Raw genomic sequence first — 20,427 nt, 5'->3', positions numbered from 1 at the left:
TAATTAGGTCACTCTATCAAAGTCAACCCTCTCAATGCCAGCCAGCCACGCTTGCTGCTGTCTGACGACTTGGGTGAGTCGAGCCAAGTCAGCAGAATCCAGAACGCATTAGAGGGGCTTGGAAAAAGAGCTGGATGCATGCCTCATTGTACCTTTCAACACAGTTTAGCATGTCACTGGTAATGCATCAAATATGAGCGCCGCTGGATGTGTGTTGTGCAAACACAGAGTGTCCAAAACGCCTTTTCCATACGCATGTCACCGAGAAAGTGGGATGATGTATCTCCTGCTCCACTTTCTGAAAAATATTCTGATTTGAAAAACATCTTTTTTAAAAGAATAGCTGGTGATTAAAACCCCGTGGTTGGCATCATACTTTGCTGAGAACAAAACATTTCGATTTTGTGGGGGGAAAACAAGAAAACAATTTAATTAGAATTTCCCAAGGAGCATTCGTCAAAACATGCCATACACGATCAGCCCCAGTCTGCTGGGGAGAGAGTTATGGGCGGCTCAAATTGGAAATGACTTTAACAAGTAAAGTCCGGAAGATTGATCCCCCGCTGTCTTGCGTCAGTCCACGGCAGCTTTAAACAGCGCTCGTATGAAGTCAGCCGTGTCCCGCTGTTTCTTCAGACATGTTTTAAACACTCTGCACGCTACAGTGTCAACAGGCGGACCACACACTTCTGGGATTAATAAAAACGAGAGCTAATAATGAATGGCACCGTTAAAAGATGAAGGCTCGGGAGTTTTAATACTGTAATGTTTATGTGCGGAAAGAGCGCGGCGGAGGGAATGAGAGAGGGGTAAGATTCAGGGAAGAGAGAGTAATAAACCGAGGGTGAACAAAAACGAGGAGAGAAAGGGGGGGGGGGCCACAAAAATTGATGCTGAATTTCCAAATGAGGATCCAAAGCGGAGGAGATATGTGGAAGATCATCGGGTTCAAAGGCTTGGAGCGAGCGGGATGCCGCGTTCTTGACAGTTGGCGGGGGATTACGCCAGCCGTCCTCCATGGATACGTTGATCTCAAGGCTAGTCAATCACAGCTAGAAGCAGTTCCCAGCAACTTAAGTTTAACAGCAGGAAAGATGAAAACAGTTAAATCAGAGGTCACTTTGGAAAAACAGACAGTGGTGATACATCTGGTGTTCGTGTGGCCATTTTTTTTTTTTTTTTTTTTTTGGTGGTGCATTCTTTATTTTTTTCCCACCTTTTTCCTCACATGGAAGCTAGCCAAAACATGCTAACTCGTAGAGATTTGAGAAACACCAGTGCCAAGTGAAGAAAACATTAACTGGCAGCAGATCCGCACATTGTCGGAACAGGAGGCTCTTTAAATGTGAAGTGAACACGACTGATGCCCTGTATTTGATCGGCATGTTTCATTGTGTGTGAAGAGTTTCATTACAGCAGATGCTTTTATTAAGAATGCTAAGTCCAATGCTAATTTTGCATCTGCTATGTTGTTAGACAGTCAGTAAAATGTGACTCCAGCAAAATGATGGCGGGGTAACGTTTGATTTAATGTTTTTCTCCATGTCGGACTAGAAGTAAACACAGGAAGCACCTTGGATTAACTAGTGTGGCTAACTGCGTTTACATTTTTTATTGCCGGACTTCATGTTATGTTAGCATTACCCGCTAATACTAATAATGGATTTTAGTCATTCTCTCACTGTCCAACTGAAAGTAAACACAGAAAGCACCCCTCTCGGATCAGCTAGTGTGGCTAGCTGCATTCCGATTTTAGGATTTTACGTTGCGTGAGGTTGAGAAGACCTGAATTACACTTGATTTGAGTTCTTTCATTGAAACAAGGAAATCAGTCTAACAATGCAAGGTCGGTGTGAAGAGATAACGTGATATGATGACCGTTAAAAAAGGTGGTTATTGTTCCATCTCATCACCACAGAACATATAGAAACATTTATAGTGGATCTGGATAAAAGGATGGCTCCAGGAACTGTTCTCACTTTCTTTAACATCGTGAGACAGGATGTTTCTTCCTTTAAATTATCAGCGAATAATGCATCTGGGAAAGAACCTGGTGTACTTAGGTGGCTGTTAACTGAGTGATTGCGATTTGATGTGGATAAAAGGGACTGCTGGGCTTTGGCGGAGGCGTGCTGAGGGAAAAACTCAGCTGCAGTGGAATTTGTCAGATCGCTCTTTCTTGCGTACACGGACGCGCTGTATAAACACAGTAAAGACCTTTCTGGTAGCAGCAGTTTGGCTTGTCAAACACAGGTGTAGCTTGTAAACTTAATTAGCTCCGTCCTCGTGCTGAGCGTGCTAGCTTACTGGCACACTTGAAAGCAGCAGCACTGTTGTTAATGTGATTAGTTACACCTGTGAGCTCCGCGGAGTCAAATCGTGCACCGTGAGGCTCAACAGATGTCCAGAATTTTGTCTAAGATTGCTGTGAGATAACTAATTTTTCATTTCAGGCATTCATCCACTGTTCTTGTTCAAAATGTGTGTGCCGTTAGCTCAAAGTAGCTCATAAAGGCTCATAAAGGCTAAAGGCTCTGTTAGTAAGGATAGTGCCCTGCCAATATTCCTTTTTCCTGTTAGGAAAATCAATTAATCAACAGCTCAATCAGAAGGTTAAAGGAGTTTTTTTAGAGCAATGGAGGCTGTTATTGATTAGGAGTGATTCAGTTGTTAGAGGTGATTGAAGATCTATTTTCAAACGACCACAGAAGACTCCAGCGTGAAGAGTGAAGGTCAAACCAGACTCCACCAGTCTCCTGGTTTCCACTTTTTACAGAATAATAAAACCCAGCGATGTTTCCACTTCGTGCCTGCTTCAATAACCAACAGGTTGTTTGTTGCTGACTTTGTTGAATTTGTGATCATCCATCATTTAAAAGCAGAGCCAGCCTCCGCTCCGGCACGCTTGCGGTTTGAGCTGTGAGTTTGTGATTGATCGGGCAGTCAATTAAGGAACGATTTAGAAATAGACGAGGCAGCGAGGGGTAAAATGAAGCTCATTCACCTAAATACCACAAATGACTCTTTTGCTGAATTTGGCTTATCTTCGGGATACCAAGCAGAATTGGATTTCTCAGACAGTTTCCTCCCTTGACAGCTGATATGGGCTCATCCATCAATAAGCACTTCACCTCCTCCCCCTCTTTTTGTGTAAAAGGCACTCTCTCTCATCCTTTGTGTACCACCTTTCAGCATCCGAATCAATATCCAATTTTTTTTTTCCACCCTCACTTCCTCTCAGACTGCTCCAAAGTGTTGAACTCCTTGAACTGGCCCTTTTCCATCTTACTAATGATGAGCGACTTTCTGTAACTAGCTGCACCGACTCTCCCTACCTCAGCTAAACTCTTAAGGGGAACGAATGCTTTTCCATTTCAGGTCTGGAGAAATCAACTGGAACCAGTAGGTCAAGTGAGTTGATGCTTAAACCTCTTATTTTAATCTGAACATGGAGAACTTTTGTTTTCCGTCATGGTTCATGAAAGTGCTCAAATGAGCTTAATCAAGCATTGCCCATATTCCAAAAAGACAATATTCCCACTAAGATAGAGCTAAATAGAGATAAATAGACCACTTTTAAATTATGTCAGCAATAAAAATAAGTATGAACAAAACTCTTAGTCCAATCATTGGGATAAAATACTGAATAACACTTGGTGGACCAATAGTATACAGCATAGATTAACAACATATAACCTTAAGTTACAATATCTTTATATACTCAAGCATGCTTGAGGTTGTTTGTCTCAAATTGTGGTGAAAACACAGCCATCTGTCGGTTAGAATCTATTGTCTGCTTACCATTCAGACCATTCAGATCAAAGTTTGAATAATGCTACAAGTTGGTAAATCAATCACGAGAGAAGAGAACGGTGAAAACATCTTTTCCATTGAGAAAAATCCATCAGAGCATTTGTGTGCTCTTCTTTCAATTAAATATACTCTCCAGTTCTGATAAAACTGATGCTAGCAGCATCTACGCTAACCGTTTGAGGAGCCGCCGTAGATCTTACTCACACAGCGGCCATTTTCCTCCATTGTCAGGGTGGGAAACTTGGAGATGGTTGAATGAATGTAGTATTCCATCCATCCATCCATCCATCATCTGTACACATTATATGTACGCCGCTTAATCCTCTGCAGGGTCGCGGGGGGGCTGGAGCCTATCCCAGCTGACTTAGGGCGAAGGCAGGGGACACCCTGGACAGGTCGCCAGTCTATCGCAGGGCTACACATAGAGACAAACAACCACACTCTCATTCACACCTACGGACAATTTAGAATAATCAATTAACCTCAGTATGTTTTTGGACTGTGGGAGGAAGCCGGAGTACCCGGTGAAAACCCACGCTTGCACAGGGAGAACATACAAACTCCACACAGAAAGATCCCAGGCGACCCAACCAGGACGCGAACCAGCGATCTTCTAGCTGTGAGGCAGCAGTGCTAGCCACTGGGCCACTGTGCAGCCCTGAATGTAGTATTAACATTGGTAATTCTAACTAATTGTTGTTGCTTTACAGCTTCCCAGTTGACCAGCAACTGAATGTTAGCTGATGTTAGCATCCAGCAGCTTCCTAGATAACATTATTTGATTACACCCTGTGTGTTACACTTCCAGGTTTAGACTCCAAAATGTGTGTTTCTAATTGTATCCCGGTTAGCTAGAATGTGGTTGACTGCTAATGCTAGTTGTTGTCTGATGGAAGCTAATCAGTTTTCAAACCTGTAGTTTTACCTTGAAGGTTGCAGTTGCTAATCGATCAGGAAGCTGTGAGATGATAACAGTTTGTCTGATTGCCTGCGTTTCTAAAAGAGGGAGTAATCCTCACTGAAGTTTATTAGTGATACAAACAAAAGCTTGTTCTTTGTGCTTTGTGTAGCCATTGAAAAAATACGTGATCTGCCTGTTGTGTAATTCATTCAGGGCGGATTATACTGAGAGTCTAAATCATTACTATGGTAGAGTAAACTCACTTAAGAGATAAGAAGATAAGTAGGGCTACACTGGATCAACACTTTGAGTTATAGATGCCTTGATGGTGATTATTCATATCAAAGCCAACCCCAAACCACACAAACTAGACCACCGATATATAAACTCCTTCCTCCTGTCCTCAGCAATAATACCACACTGGATAAAAAGCATTTACAGTTTAAGCATGCAGCAGCTCTTAATTCCCTTCGGACAGGTTCAAACAGAGTTCATATTACACCGCTGCTTGGAAAAGAACAAATGGGCTCAGAAAAAAGGAAGTGTGCAGCATCTCTGTGATCATCGCTCATGATGTTATGTCGTTTTCGGCCTATGAGGTAAAGAGGAACATGAATAACAAGCACTTTTTGGTCCGGACTGCGCCGCGCTGTCTCTCTCAGTAAAGTCTTTGCTTGTATGACGTTCCAGTTGCACCAGTTTAATGAAGGGAAAAAAAATCAGGCTTGGCAAAAACACACCACTAAATCAGATGTAAGCCGTGATTGATTTCAAAAATCATCATCGCAGAATGTGGCGTTGACGACATTTGACATCGAAACATCTGAAAGGCAGAAACAACAAAAAAATGGCATCAGTCTTATGGAGACGCCCTCACATTTTTCTCTCAGCTGACGCTGAGGAATGTACGTTTAACAAGCGGGTGATCAAAGGTCAAGGATGTGATTATACAACCCTGTCATGTCTTAGGATCTGTAACCCAGATTGCAGGTCATTGTAAAGGAACTGAAATGAGTTATACTTCTGGCCCTGCCGCGTAACCTATACTTCCTTTCTCTTGCTTTGAGTCTAATCTACGCACCAAAGCCCAATTTTTTTTAACCAAATGGCCTTCCAAGAATCAATACAGCTGTTTTTAAATTTTTTATTTATTTAGGAGTTTCACTTGACTTCAAGTTTCTAAGGGGACCATTCAGTTGAGGTTGGCGTGCGACACTTTTCCTTAAAGGTGTTGCGTGACAGAGGACCCTAATGGCGATCATGCTGCAGCTTTAATGCTCTTATGAGATGTAAACAGCATCTACATGCCAACACAATGAGCTCTAAGCTGATTAGCAGTCACACTGACTGCAACCCTGACAGGCACCAAGGAAAGACTTATGGAGAAAGCCCCTCATGCTCCAAGTTCACTTCAAAGTTGACCCCGGATAGGTCACAACCGAAGGGGAGAGTGGTTTAATTGTATATGGAGAATGTTGGGTAACGGTTAGCTAGTTAGCCTCAGTCTTGCGGTGTGCTTTGTGGAGGTGAGGAGAGAGATGTGACTTCATTGCCGCATCAATAACGAAAACTGGGTAGTGTTTGGGAGGATTATATCTCATGGACATGGACGATCAGGGCGGGATAATGAAAGTATTTTATTTTTTATACCTGGAAGCAAAATTATCTTACAAAAAAACAACTCCAGAAGTCACTGTAAAGTGTTTATATGGCTGTCACCACCCTGCAAGTTTAACAGAGAACATTTTCTGTTCTTCCGTTTTCTTTTGGGTTTTATCCCGTTACCCTCAATAAAACGTTCTTGACATTTACGTACTTGCAGCCAAACCAAATGTGAAATTCATCTCTCACCAGTTTGAAAACGACATATTCCATTAAAAATGACTATTTCGTGACTCGAGCCGTCACATCGCTGCTGACAGAAAGTGACACCCGTTACGGCACACAGCTGTCCAAAGTCCCAGTGCGTCTTTCACCAGTTCGAAAAATGTCATATTTCACTATTATCACATAAACAGTGCTGTGTTGTTTCTGGCCGTGGCACATTTTAATTTTAAGAACAGTGCTAGTGTTACAGAGGAACTGTATAATTGTACGTGAGTGCGGTCTCAGCCCCGGGCAGCTATCAAAAACATTCCAGAGATTGCTTTGCAATAGTTTCTCTTTTCTATATAGCTTTTCTGTGATAAATCAAACCCTAACAGCTCATCATGAAACACTGGACAATCCCTCTTAATAACTTCGTTGTCTACAGAGACTATAAATAAGTTTACAGGACGGTAGTTGCTCTGATTCAACTCTGATCCAAACCTTGAATAGCCTGACAGGTATTAAAATAGCCTCTAAAATGAAAACTAATTCATGTGTTTTGGCGCGCGGACAAAATATTGCGGCTTTGACTAAGCTCTTCTGGACCGAGATGTTGATTTAGGTGTTTTCCTTTAGCGTGAAGTTTTTTATTTAACTTTTTTTTATTTCCTCCTCTCTTCCAGAAGAAGAACGCCGGTGTTTTGCTGAGTCTCGGCGTGCTGGCTTCCTGGGGAGTGTTTCTGCTGTCAGCTCGCCTCTACTGGATGGGCAATAAGCCTCCCAATTTCTCCAACTCTGACAACCCCGCAGCTGACTCGCCGCATTTGCTCACACGGACGCTGACATTCCTCCACCTGCCCGCCGCCAACGCCTGGCTGCTGCTCTGCCCCGACAGGCTCAGTTTCGACTGGTCCATGGACGCCGTGCCCTTGGTCAGGTCCCTGGCCGACTGGAGGAACCTTCACACCGTTGCCTTTTATGGTGGATTTATCCTCCTGGCTTTGTTTGGCCTTCGCGGTCCCACCTGCAAAGCCAAGGAGACCAATGGGAAAGCTCATATCACTAATGGGAAATCAATCACTAACGGGAATGGTTACCATGCCCCTGACACAAACCATAACACAGACCAGGGGCCGCCAAAGACCACCCTGAATGGCTCAGGTGGACTCCACCAATGCCCTCCACAGACGTCCCTGCCCCCCACAGAAAACCTAGTACTGTTATCATTAGGCATCATGTCGCTGCCTTTCATCCCGGCCACTAACCTGTTCTTCTATGTAGGTTTTGTAATAGCAGAGAGGGTTCTATACATCCCCAGTATAGGCTTCTGTTTACTGGTCGCGACCGGTGCAAGAACCTTGTATGTCAGACTGAGGACTAAAGGCTGTAAGGCCTTGCTGTTGTGTCTCTGTGCGGGACTAGTGCTGCTGAACGGGCTCAGAACCGTTCAGAGGAACAGGGACTGGAGCAACGAGGAGAATCTCTACAAGTCGGGGATCAGTGTGAATCCTGCTAAAGGTAAGAGAAGAGCACCAGTTGACATCAGGGATGGGTATCAAAAACTGCCAGACACCAAAATCTGAATTAAAGCAGGACAACATCTTTAAATCAAGAAATAACTAACTGTTGCACTCAGATCCTTGTTGCTAAAGCTTAGTTCAGCGTATGGCTTGTAGCTAATTGTGGCTAATGTTAGCTAATGTTATCATCGTTCAGATATTGCTGTACAACTAATTCTACCAAGTCAATTTGCTGGTTTAATGTCTTGTCTTTAGTTATGCCACCTTTACAGTGTGTGTTAGCATTTACTATGAGGCCGTCTCACTTGAGGTCACAGTGACAGCATTCACAAAATCATACATTCATTTTGCTAACTTAAAGATACATATTCCAATTATTACAATTACTCCCATTACTGACATTTGGTGACAATGTAACATGGAATGAAGCACAGTGACGTGTCAGCAAAGGCCGTGACGAAGACTGTTAGCAACGTATTGTTGGCGACAACACAATAAGAAAGGAACTCAGTAAGTTATGTAGTTAAAGGTGTGTAACAGTTTAGTTAAAGCTGCTGAGAGCTGATACAGATGTGTTAATTAACTCCATATTCCAACAGTAATCACTGCTATGAAGTATTAAAAAAAGACAGGAAGTTAGCTTAAATGAAGACAGTGCTTACAGCGGCTTCAAGTTTTGCTTTAGTTGAGGCACCAAACTTCTAAATATCATAGTTTGGTTTAAAAAAGTACATTAATTACATCATTTTGTAAGTTAAGTTACATAAGTTTTGAAGTGCATGTAAGCAGTGAAGAAAGGAAGAGGTTGCAGTGGGCTGGTGTGTGACTCCTGGGACCTTGAATCAGGAGACCGGGGTTTGCGTCCCGTGCAGAGCAAAGCTATTTTAACTCAAACCATGATTTTTTCTTTCTCTCCTGCCACTCTTTAATATCCTACAACTGCCTGAGGAAACAGAAACACAAAGCTGCTGCGTGTTGAACCAATAACCAACAATGCTTTCTTGAATATAACTTGCGTTTGTTCGCAAGAAAAGTCCGGTAACCACATTTAACGCTGCATTTTCTCCAGTTAACTTTTAAGTTCTTGAAACGCTGACAAAATTCAAGCGCATTTGAATTTGAATCAAACGAGACCCAGCCCTTCCTAATAAGACTTATTCCCATGCTGGCTGTCTCCACACTGTTGCGCAGCCTTGTTCGTGATCTGAAAAGAACAGAACATCTCTGCGCCACAGTTCAGCCCGCAGAGACATCCACAGTGTGACTTTCAGGCTCCTTCATGAAAGATTTTCTTTGAAAAAGTTCGATTTGAACACAGAAGTAATTCTACGCCACATCACTACATGAACATGAGCAGAATAACCATGTACACAGTTCTATAAAGGCTTTTGTATTTATTCAACTAACTGGTACCAGTTTATTTTGGAGACTTCACAGTGATAACACAATGTCTGAATGTGTTTTCTCCCCTCTGAAAGTGCAACTTTTGACTGACACTTGTCTCCCGTAGCCTGGGGAAACTTGGGGAACGTACTGAAGAACCAGGGCAAAATGGCGGAGGCGGAGAGGGCGTACAGAAACGCTCTGCACCACCGAGGGAACATGGCTGACATGCTGTATAACCTGTGAGTGTTAAAGATCTGAGTCCCTTCGCTGTTTGCAAAAGAAACAGGACAGGTTCTGATTCCTCCCATCCATCAGCTCGAGATCGCGGCGGCAGAACAAGAAAGGCAGAACGACGGGGCGAGAGTGACAGACAGCGAGAACTTGAAGAAGCTAAAACAAAAATAGATCTGATACGGCGGTGTGAGGCGCAGCGTCGAGCGTGATGCAAAGAGTGTGACAAAGAGGAAATAACTTTTTTGCGTGTCCCCTCGTGGCTCTTCGTAGCTCGCGCTTCTGATTTGATTAGCCGTGAGTTTTTATGTACGGGCCTGTGGGAGAAAGGAGCCCTTCCAAATCCTGCAACACAGGGGTGTCAAAGGTGCCAAAACCTCACAGCAGACCTGTGTCTCTCTCCTCGCTCTCATGCTGACACTGTTTTTCTCTCGACTTCTCGGCTGCCTCTCAAGTTACGGGTGTCAGGAAGCTGGCAGAGCAACATAGGGAGAAGGGAGGAGGGAGAAAACCAACCGATGTGTTTTTTAACTTAAAACGGAGGTGCTGTGTGGATGTGATTGATGGTCGGGTATATTGGGGTTATGTGTTGGTATATTGGGTAAAGGGATACAGGAGCCGCTACTTTTTTGTTTTGTTTTCATTAGCTGAGCTTTTACCCAGAGTGCCCTCATCACTTTGACATTCTGGTTAAGCTTTCTTTACCTCCACAGATTAAAGATAACAAGAGAAATACTCTGTTTTTTCTAAAAATGTCTCAGATTTTTTTGTGTGTGTCTTTTAGTGGCTTGCTGCTGCAGGAGAACGAGCGGTTCACTGAAGCGCTGCATTATTACAAACTGGCTATTGGGAGCCGGCCAACACTGGCATGTAAGTCAATTTTAAAGAGTCTCCTTTTTATGGCTGCTTCTTGATGACTGGCGCAATTAGATGTCCTCCTTTGGGCTGATTCTTGGTATGAATTAATTAAATGTGAGCCAAGGGGCCATTATTGGATCACCATTATGGTCCGACTTTAATGCTGAATTAGATGTTCCTTTGCCACGCGGTCATTTAAAGGGTCATATTCAGGCGACTTGAGCGTGACGGTGAAGTGATGAGATTCAATCTCACACTTGGGTGCTCGCTTGTGAGATGACGGGCAGACTTTTACAGTCCCAAGGACAATTTCATGAGGAAGGACAGGTTTCCAGACTCCCTTTTTTAATACTTGATAAGCTATCTTCAGTTCGCCCTCAGTTTAATCTCCTTTTAGTTTAATTTATTTCTATTTCTTACCTACTTACTTCTTATGGTAGTTTTATCTGCCTTTGACCTCTGTCCTGAATCCTTTTGGCTTTATTATAAGTTGAGCCGACCAATATATCGCCCGATATTCAGTATCTATGTGTGTGATATCCAATATGAAAACTCCTTTTTTAAAGACTATGCAGAAAAGGGGGCTTGGGGTACATTTTGATTATTAAATTCCTGGTGACAAAAACTTAAACCTGTTAATTAATCTGTATTTTAGAGTTTTCCAACAGATTGTGAATGAAAAGCTTTCAAAGAAAAAGGCAATCTTGCATCTCTAAATGCAATAAAATGTAACAAAAGGGAGGAAATGTAAAAAAGACAACAAACATAAAGAAAACACCTTTTACTATAGTGGCTGAGAAAAAAAGAATTACAATAAGCTATGACGAAAATGATCTCATGCAGACAATATCTGGTGTATTTTGCTCATGCCATGAGTAAAACAGGAGCCTGAGATAAGATAAACTTGTGTAATCAATAAACTTTTATTATTCATATTATATTAATTTAATATCCCCTCTTCCTCTTCTTCATAGCGGCATACTTGAACACAGGAATCATCCTGATGAACCAGGGCAGCCTGGAGGAGGCCAAACGCACCTTCCTGACCTGCGCCGACATTCCAGACGAGAACCTGAAGGACCCCCACGCCCACAAGAGCTCCGTCACCAGCTGCCTGTACAACCTGGGGAAGCTGCTCCACGAACAGGGCCAGCAGGAGGTTAGATCGTGCTGAGAGAATCAAAGGAACCATTGAGAAGCTTTTTAAAAAACTACTTTATGATTTAACCACTTAACTACGAGCTCAATCATTTAGATCTGAACAGGAAACTGTGGAGTTAGTCCTGTATTACGCTGGTTCCAGGCTGGACTAACTTGTTTCCCTCCCCTGCAGGAGGCCCTGTCTATATATAAGGAGGCGGTACAGAAAATGCCGCGACAGTTTGCACCACACAGCCTTTTCAACATGATGGGTGAGTTATTGTGGAGGTCTGCTGTCCCTCCCCAGGTCTGTGTTTGTGATGCAGAAACTGAAATTCTAGGATTGTTATATTATTATTCAGCTGTACCAAATGCCAGTGTGTTTTTAGTTTTTTACATTCAAAGATTTGATTTTTACTATATCAATATCATCATATATGACGCCATCACCTGAAAGATAATAAATAAATCCTCACAAACAAAAAATCGAGGTGCTGTATCAACTGGCCAAGTTTCAGTTTTCTTGTAAAACCCCCAAAATAAAGTGATTTATTAAAGGTGCACTATGTAGTTTTGGGGAGAATTTTAATCAGTGGAGAAAAAATATTGTAGACTGATTTAACATGCTTAAACAAACTACATCAAAAAGCTGCATTTGTTTTGTTTTTTTATGACTGAAAAAATTGTAGAAACAAAGTTGCCTTAAAGGACAACACGGCTTGACGTATATTTGCCGGACCCCGCCACCCTGTGCAGAAATAACAGATTTAAAACAGAATGAATAGACATGCAGAAAAAGTTCTGTAGCATTTGATATGAATGGTAATGCTGACACATACTTTGAAATGTTTATCAGCATTTGATGAGGTAACAAAAACCACCTGCGTGAACTTAAATTTTAACGACGTCATGATTGTGAGTTAAGAACATGTAGTCCTCAGAAGAGTTTGGCTCGAGCTTTAACAATCGATTTCCTGTGTTTGTTTCCATTTCATCCGAGCTTTGAAGGAATTCGACAAATTGAAATGAACAGATTTTCCCAGAAAGAAAAAAAAAAAAAAAACAGCTTCCAGAGGACTTGAACCACCTGTTTGATTCCAACACTGCTCATCTGTGTCCTCTCGCAGAGGATCGAAGCTAATCTCTGTAATAAATCACATCCATCTCTTTGTTATTGTAACACTAATTACATTATTGGAAGCTCATCCTGACGGCATGCTTGACATTGCAGGAAGATGTGTGCAAGCCAGCTGAGAATAGGAAGTGTGTTTTGTCAGGTGGAGGGAGGGGTTTGGAGGAGGGCGGTGTTTGCATTAGTGCGATGTCCGGGGGGGATTCTTTGTTCAGACTGATGTCATTTCACCCCGGAGGGCTGACGGCGTGTTCTCAGATCAAACAGGATCTCATAGAGTTTCAAACACAACAGTTGTTCTTTCGGAGATTGAGCTACATCGGCGTATTTATGCTGTGTGTGAGGAATGCTGACACTTTGGATAAGAGTTCAAGATGGTTTATTTGCCCGGCACCTGTTAGAACAAAAAAGAAAAGACTGGAGGAATTTCTTGAGATACAGTTATACCGAGTCTTTAATTATGCACTGGGGGTGGGGAGATTTAAAGGGACACATATCAAGCTGCTGTGGATAATCCTGAGTAACCAGGTCATGATTTCTGGAAAATGACATTGCTGTTTTAAAAAAAAAAAAAAAGGTTTGGTACTTTGAGTACCAGTGCCATCTAGTTCCATCTACTGTCAAATTATCACAGAGAGACACAAAACAACTACAGAGACACAAAGAGAGGCATGAAACTACCTGAAGTGGACAAGACACGACCATGAAGAGGAACAAAATATGACAAAGAGACACAAAAAACACCACAAAGGGATACAGAACAAATACAAAAATACACAAAACAATCACACTATTACCACAAACATACTACAGAGACACAAAACTACAAAAAATGTGACATCAATGTCCCCCAAATAAACATTAAACATCATATAGAGACACACAAAACAGCTACCAAAGGGGCACAAAATGAAAACTACTTAATTTTTTTCGACAGAAGGCAGACATCTCTACATCAAAACAATCTAAAAAAATGTAGTTTTGATTTTGGGACTAACTGTTCCTTTTCAATACAAAAAAATCCTAAATGTGAACATGAATTAATCAACTGGTGTGCCAGCATCCAAGAGCTTTGCCAAATGTGATTTAAACAGGTGGTTTGACGCGTGTCTGTGTGCTCAGGGAGACTAAGACAGCAGCAGCCTTAAACCACGACAGCTGCTGACTGCGTGTCGCCGCCAAAACCTTTCCCAGTAAATCACTTTTTTAAGTAATTAAATGGCCAACATGGCCAGAGGAAACTAAAGCAACAAAACAGTTACTAGTGTGCCAATGATGAACGTAAGTCATGTTTTAGCTGTTTCATTTTGACCTTCACTGATAATATGCTTAAAGAATATGGGTACGAAATGCATGGCAATGTTCCGTAAAAGAGCATTACTGCTTTTAAACACTCTCCTCCACTGTGATGTGAGAAGCTTCTTCTAATGTCTCCAACCTTGACTCCTGACCGGTGTCCTGTTTCAGGAGAGGCCTACATGAGGCTGAACCGACTGGAGGAAGCAGGCCACTGGTACAGAGAGTCCCTCAGGAGCAAGCCAGACCACATCCCTGCCCACCTCACTTATGGAAAACTCCTGTCCATCATCGTAAGTCCCATTACTGAGACGCACACTCACACACATGCAGACCTGTGAGGCGAGCCAAAGCATTATCTTGGTAACGACTGCAGTGGTTAACTACCTGGCCGAGTGTAATTAAACGGCACCTGAAGTGGCAGTGTAGAAATGAATAATGCATATGAAGTGACTTATGAGCCAACGGCGCGAGGCGAAGCCATCCTATCGATTCCCCTGCACCGCCTGAAGCAGTGTGATAATTTGTTATGAGGCGTAAGCGTCTGACTCTGCAAGGTGCATGCTAAACGAACTCCCCCGATCGGACGTCAACGAGAGGAATGGTGATGCGTTCAGGAACGTGGCGTTTGACCTCTGGCAGTACTAGCTGGATCAAACAAGGAACACACACTGTGAAAGACAGAATTAAGACAGAAACGTTCGGATGAAAAAAGCCTTTTTCTTTGACTTTGGATTGACCCTGATCCAGGAACCATGCCAAATAGCAGGGGGAAGAAACCGCTTCATAGTAGCTGCATAAATTCATGTGTGATGTCTGAAGGTTACAGACGTGGGGAGTTTGTCTGGTGTGGATGAAAGCTAACCCTCTGTGATTGGATGAGTTCCAGATTATCCATGTGTTGTCTGTCCCTCACTGTGTGTTTCATGAGAGTGTTAGGAGACGTGAAGGGCACACAAGTTTGCCCATGGACGGATTACTGAACAGGCCTCCTGGGCGCAGGCCCGGGGGCCCCCTGATACCTAGGGCCCCTATTTGATGTGACAGTTAACTTTTCATTGCAAAAATCAGTCACTAGAAACTACCACAAAGAGACAAAACAACTGCAAAAACAAAGAAAGCAACTACAAAGAGGCAAAATTACACAAAGAGACAAAAAAACAACTAGAAGACTTGAGATGAAAATGTCCCACAAAGAGTATAAATATAAAGAGTCTCTTTCAATCTGGATGTGTTCCTTTAAAAGAGATGTGGTTGGCCTTTAGCATGACTGTGTCCAGGGACCAGTTGTCTCAATCTGCCCATGAGTTTGCCCAACTTCTGTTTTTGCTGGACAAAACCCACACTTCCTGTCCTCCCACCTCCTCTCCCTTTCCATAAAAACATCAACACACGTGTGACAACAGATGTGCTCACAGCTGAGTCAAGTTTAGACGTGGGGGTTGAGCTGTGCGTCTTCTGTAACCCCTCGGACCTCCTTCCTTCCGAAGCCTTGGGTACTGAGTAAAGACGCTACCAATCCTGCAGCGACGAACGCACTCGCAGCTGCAGCCCTCACAGGCTTTAAACCGTAGTTCTGATCATTTCCGCTTTTTGTTGAAAGATTTGAAGATACACACACACACCTAAAGCGCAAGTTCACGTTGGAGTCGTCCGGCGTGGCTGGACATCTGCTGTGCTCCCTCAGGCTCAGGGCTGCAGAGCCACACGGGGCCCCCCTCTACTACTACAGGGCTTTAGGAACAGGAGATTGGATGGACCCTGGACAATGGGTCAGTAGACAGGCTTATAATGCAATTACTCTCCTTCCTTATTGAATCACCCCATCGGCTACATTTTTGGCCGTCCTGCCGGAGTCAATCGACAACACAGACACAGAGAGGAGAGGTCGAACTGAAGTCTTGTACCGTGGTTCACCCCGACATGTGCTGCTTCCCCTTGAAAGTTGATGAATCGTAGTACTTCAACTTTCAAACTGACCCTTCTTTTCGATCCATGCAATTACAAAGCAGGAATGTGATAGTCTTTTACCCATCCACATCCCTCAGCGAATACGAGAGCAACTCCTAAAGCCACTAATTGGCTTTATTCTTCCCAAAGGTCAGTCAGTTTTAAAAGAAGTCCAGTGTAACATTAGATCCTTGCTGCACGACTCAAACGGGAGTGATTTGCCTCCGAAATAGTTGTGGTCAGTCAACACGAGGATGATTTATGAATTTAAACTGTGTATTTAGATATTATAGAGAAAGACTGTTCAATAATCCATGAGATATTTAGAATGGAGAAGTGCATCCACAGTAATAAATCATTCAAAAACATGCCATAATGTCTTTTGATAGCTGTTGTTTTGATTAATTAAGTTTTTATTGATTAGGGCACAAAACACTGCGAGGACTAAAATGCAAGTAATTATCTTTATTTCCTTCTGTGGTGGGGCAAAATGGCTCGCTAGCGCCACCTGTTTTGTCCATGTTTTTGTACTTGTGTCATTGACACCTTTAAACCTAAAATGTAATTAGTCAGTTTTCACTAGTGCCACATAGTGGACACAGGAAGTCGAACTGACCTCCTCTACACAGCATCTGAACACATGGAAAATCAGAGGCGTGTCAAACAGTCAAAGTGCATCAACAACGTTAATACAAAATTACAACTGCAAGCAGTGATAGCCCCGACACATACGGCCCAGCTCATTACTGCGTGCGGTTTCACTATTAGACCGAAGCCTTTCATAAATCTGCTAAATGATGACATCCTTCAGCCACTTTGGACTGAGCCGCCCCACTTGCAGTTTTGATGGATGGCCGGGGAAAAGGTTTAATTGAATGTAAAGACAAAAGAGCCAAAGAAAATGCGAAATAAGCCATCCAGGCTCCGATATTCGCTCATTCAATCGGAGCGATGGCGGGCATGGGTGAAAGCTAATGAAGCAAACATAATATGCCCACTCCTCTCATTTATTGTTGAATGGCAAGTATATTGGCAATATGGAAGCAATCAGCGCTGAAGCCTGAAACAAAAGAGGTGGAGAAATTGAGCTGCGTGCACACAGAAGCAATATCTTTCTCCACGCGTGCACGTACACCTTTTTAGAGGTTTTTCTTTTTAAGGTGCAGCATGGGAGGTGGAGCACTGTGTTCTTTATGAGCCTCGGCTTCCTGCTGAAACTGAACAGCAGGGTTACCGCGCTTCAACTGGTGCATGTCAGCGCTCTGAAATAACAGGAACATACAAGCGATGTTTGCAGCTGTGTGTAATGAAAACTGTCTTGGAACACATTTGTATCCAGATATATGGTATATATGTTATATATTTACATTGTATGTATTGTTAATGCCCAAAAGACATCATCATTTTTTCCCTTTTTTCTCATCAGTTATTAATCTAAAGTATTGTGTCCTGTTAAATAATCCAGTAAGCCTCAACCTCACCCACTGGATGTCTCTCTATTTTTGCTACTTTAATGAATCCACCTTTATAATATATTTTTTTTATTCTATTTTAATGGACTTTCTCTTTGGATAGTTTTTGTTTGGTGTTTTGTTGTAAATGCCATTTTCAAAGCACTTTGAACTTAATTTGGGGAAAGGTGCTGATAATAATAGTAACATTAAAATGAACAAGCGACAGTAATTAGGACAATAACGAGTACAGCAACAGTAACAATGACAACAGTAATAATGACGACAACAGTAACAAGAACAATAGTGACAAGAGTAGCAACAAAATGACAATAAAGACAACAATAACACTGGCAACAACAATGTGTTTATCTGCCGTTGCAATATAATTAAATATGAATGTTAAAAGATATTACAGAAACACAGTCACAGTATGACTTAAATGTCAGGTGTGATCAATGATTTTTTTTTTCCCTTTTTGCTTTCAGGGGCAGAAGACAGAAGCAGAGAAGTATTATCTCAGAGCCATTCAACTGGACCCGATGAAAGGAAACTGCTACATGCACTATGGTAAGAAGAGGAGTCTTTGAAATCGACTTCAGAAATGTGTCTCTGCGTTCGACAGAGTTTTGAAAAAATCATTTGAAGCCATTTTCTACTGACTGTAACCGGGCATGATTCCTCTGACCGCTCTGAAACACATACAGTATGTGTCAGGGGATGCATGTGTGTGAAACTACTAGGGATGTGTGAAAATACAAAAATGATCAGGCTTATAATAATCAGGCTTTTCTGCATTAAGCTGCATCAGGATCATTATTAGGCAGGGCGTTTAGTCTTTTTCGCATCACCCTCAGACCAGGAGCTGTTAAATATTCCTGGTCCTCTTATAATTCTTGTGGTAAACCACCCTGGATCTGAGCTCATAGCTTTTGTAACCTGATAAAGGTTTTGGAAAGAACCGAAGCAGCATGAGTAATCATTTGGAAAGTGTCAAATACATTAATATTTTTATAATCCCCTTCCTAAAATAATCACAGTATGTATAACAACCCCTGCGCCGCAGTGACTAATTTGAAACGTTCTGTCATTTAGCTCACCGTCGGTATCGGTGTTGGCAGTGTTGGAGCTGTTTGAGGTTTTGCAGATGGTGCACACGCAAACAGGCGTGTATGCCATGTTTATCTAAGTGAGGAGACAGGACCGTGGAACACTGTTTACCGTTCGTAAACAGAAAAGTAAAACATGATACCGCGCTCTGCCTGCGCTGCTGTTGATGCGGCGTTTCATATCGGTTTGGAGGAGCCGGCTCCGTGTTGCCCCGCGTCGCTATCTTTAGGATATTCATAGGAAATTAAATCTGTCCAGGCCTCGCTGAAAGCTCCATTGTGCGTTGTCTCTTTCTATTCCTCCTTATCTCCCTCTGTTCCTCCTGGTGCTTTTCTCTGCGCTGGATATCTTTGGGTTGGAGTTTGGTTTGGTCCCTGGCGAGGGGCTGCCTTGCTGTCTTTGGACCAAGCCGCTTCCCCTTACACTCTTTTCTCCGACTCTGCCTATCTGGCTGTTTTCTTTTTATCAATGTTATCTTGTAGCTTCTTGCTATAGGTGATGTTTATTTGGGCTGGTCCTCCTCCCTTATCGCAAATCTAGCTGCTCTAGCTATCCGGGGTTCTCTGGAGGAGCTCCAGGTGCGACTGTGTAAGGAGTGATGATATCTGGCCGCATTAAGACACAACAGAAAGACACACACTAGAGAGAGCGCAAGGAAGTGACTGCTTAGACGAGGCCCCCCTTTTCCTGCCATTGTCCACAGTAACACTTTTTAATGCAAACTGTCCCTCGCACGACCCAGTTCTAAGTATTCTGATGTGGTGATTTGAGTCTGGACGCTGCGCTTCCAAAAATCACCTCAACGGCGCCTCCCCACAATCCCGTCTCCCTCCACTCAGTAACATCTGCGGCGGATAATTTATAGCCACTGAGGCAGGCACTTGTGGGTGCCGCGCCAGGTGGCCAGACTCCCACAGGAAAACACATGAAATACCTCCGTCTCCTCTGTGTTCTCGCAGAGCAAAACAACAATCCTTTCACCGTCTCACTTTCTGCCTCCTTGTTGCATTTCCGGTGGTGCTCTTCTCTTTCGCTGCCTCCATACTTTTCCCTTTGTTTCGCCACTGATCTCCGTCTTTCATCTGTCAGAGCTTCTTTGCCTTCTGCACCACTTCTACAACTTCCACAACATGATGCTGAAGCATAAACTTGTGATTGACAGCAAAGAAACAAAATCCAAACCCCCCATTTGCAAGAGTGTGCAGCCATACTATTGGCTTTGTATGTCCATATGTAGACACAGCAGGACATTCGTGACTGAATCATTATTTTTGTTCTCATTTTTTGATTGTATGAATACCCCAGTTTAGTACAATTAAATACTGACATGCTTGCAGTAACAATGTTATAGCATGCTGATTTCTTAACATGTATACTGTTTAGCTTGCTAAAATGACTGATTATTGAGTTTTGACCTGATGTTGGTGCATGCAAACACATAATTAAATGAATAACCGTTTCAACCAGACACACATTGGAGCTAGTGGAAACAGTATTTTGTTTTGTTTTGTGTGTGCAAATAGTCAGAGAAATGACTATAAAGTGAATCTGATTAATGGTGTCCATCCTCTTGGCACCCTGAATATCTGTACCAAATTTCATGGCAATCCGTCCAATAGTTGTTAAGATACGTCAATAAAAAACAAAAATGTCAACCTCAGGGTTCATCCTCTGGGGAACACCAGTAGCTGCCCACACTTTCATCCTAATCAGTCCTGTAGTTGTCGAGATATTCCAGTCCGGACCCAAGCGGTGGACTGACCGACAAACCAACAGACCACCAGCACGGATAAAAAGTCCTAAACTGCCCTTCCCTCTGTCTTCCCCTCC

The 20,427-nt window shown here is 42.8% G+C and overlaps 1 protein-coding gene across 1 annotated transcript in view; it reads left to right on the top strand.

Annotated features, from left to right (window-relative positions):
- The window catches only part of LOC119032131 (protein O-mannosyl-transferase TMTC2-like), a 67,012-nt gene that overhangs the window by 36,632 nt on the left and 9,953 nt on the right, over positions 1 to 20,427 (top strand). Inside the window, exons 3-9 of the mRNA XM_037120950.1 lie at positions 7,207 to 8,041; positions 9,554 to 9,668; positions 10,445 to 10,530; positions 11,493 to 11,677; positions 11,852 to 11,930; positions 14,258 to 14,379; positions 17,976 to 18,057. Of these exons, the coding sequence (XP_036976845.1) occupies positions 7,207 to 8,041; positions 9,554 to 9,668; positions 10,445 to 10,530; positions 11,493 to 11,677; positions 11,852 to 11,930; positions 14,258 to 14,379; positions 17,976 to 18,057 (1,504 nt within the window). The remainder of the gene's footprint in view (positions 1 to 7,206; positions 8,042 to 9,553; positions 9,669 to 10,444; positions 10,531 to 11,492; positions 11,678 to 11,851; positions 11,931 to 14,257; positions 14,380 to 17,975; positions 18,058 to 20,427) is intronic.

Source organism: Acanthopagrus latus, chromosome 14 (assembly GCF_904848185.1).
Source record: "Acanthopagrus latus isolate v.2019 chromosome 14, fAcaLat1.1, whole genome shotgun sequence".
Taxonomy (NCBI): Eukaryota; Metazoa; Chordata; class Actinopteri; order Spariformes; family Sparidae; genus Acanthopagrus; species Acanthopagrus latus.
Note: the sequence above shows the minus strand (reverse complement) of the source record. Positions and strands in the feature narration are given on the sequence as shown.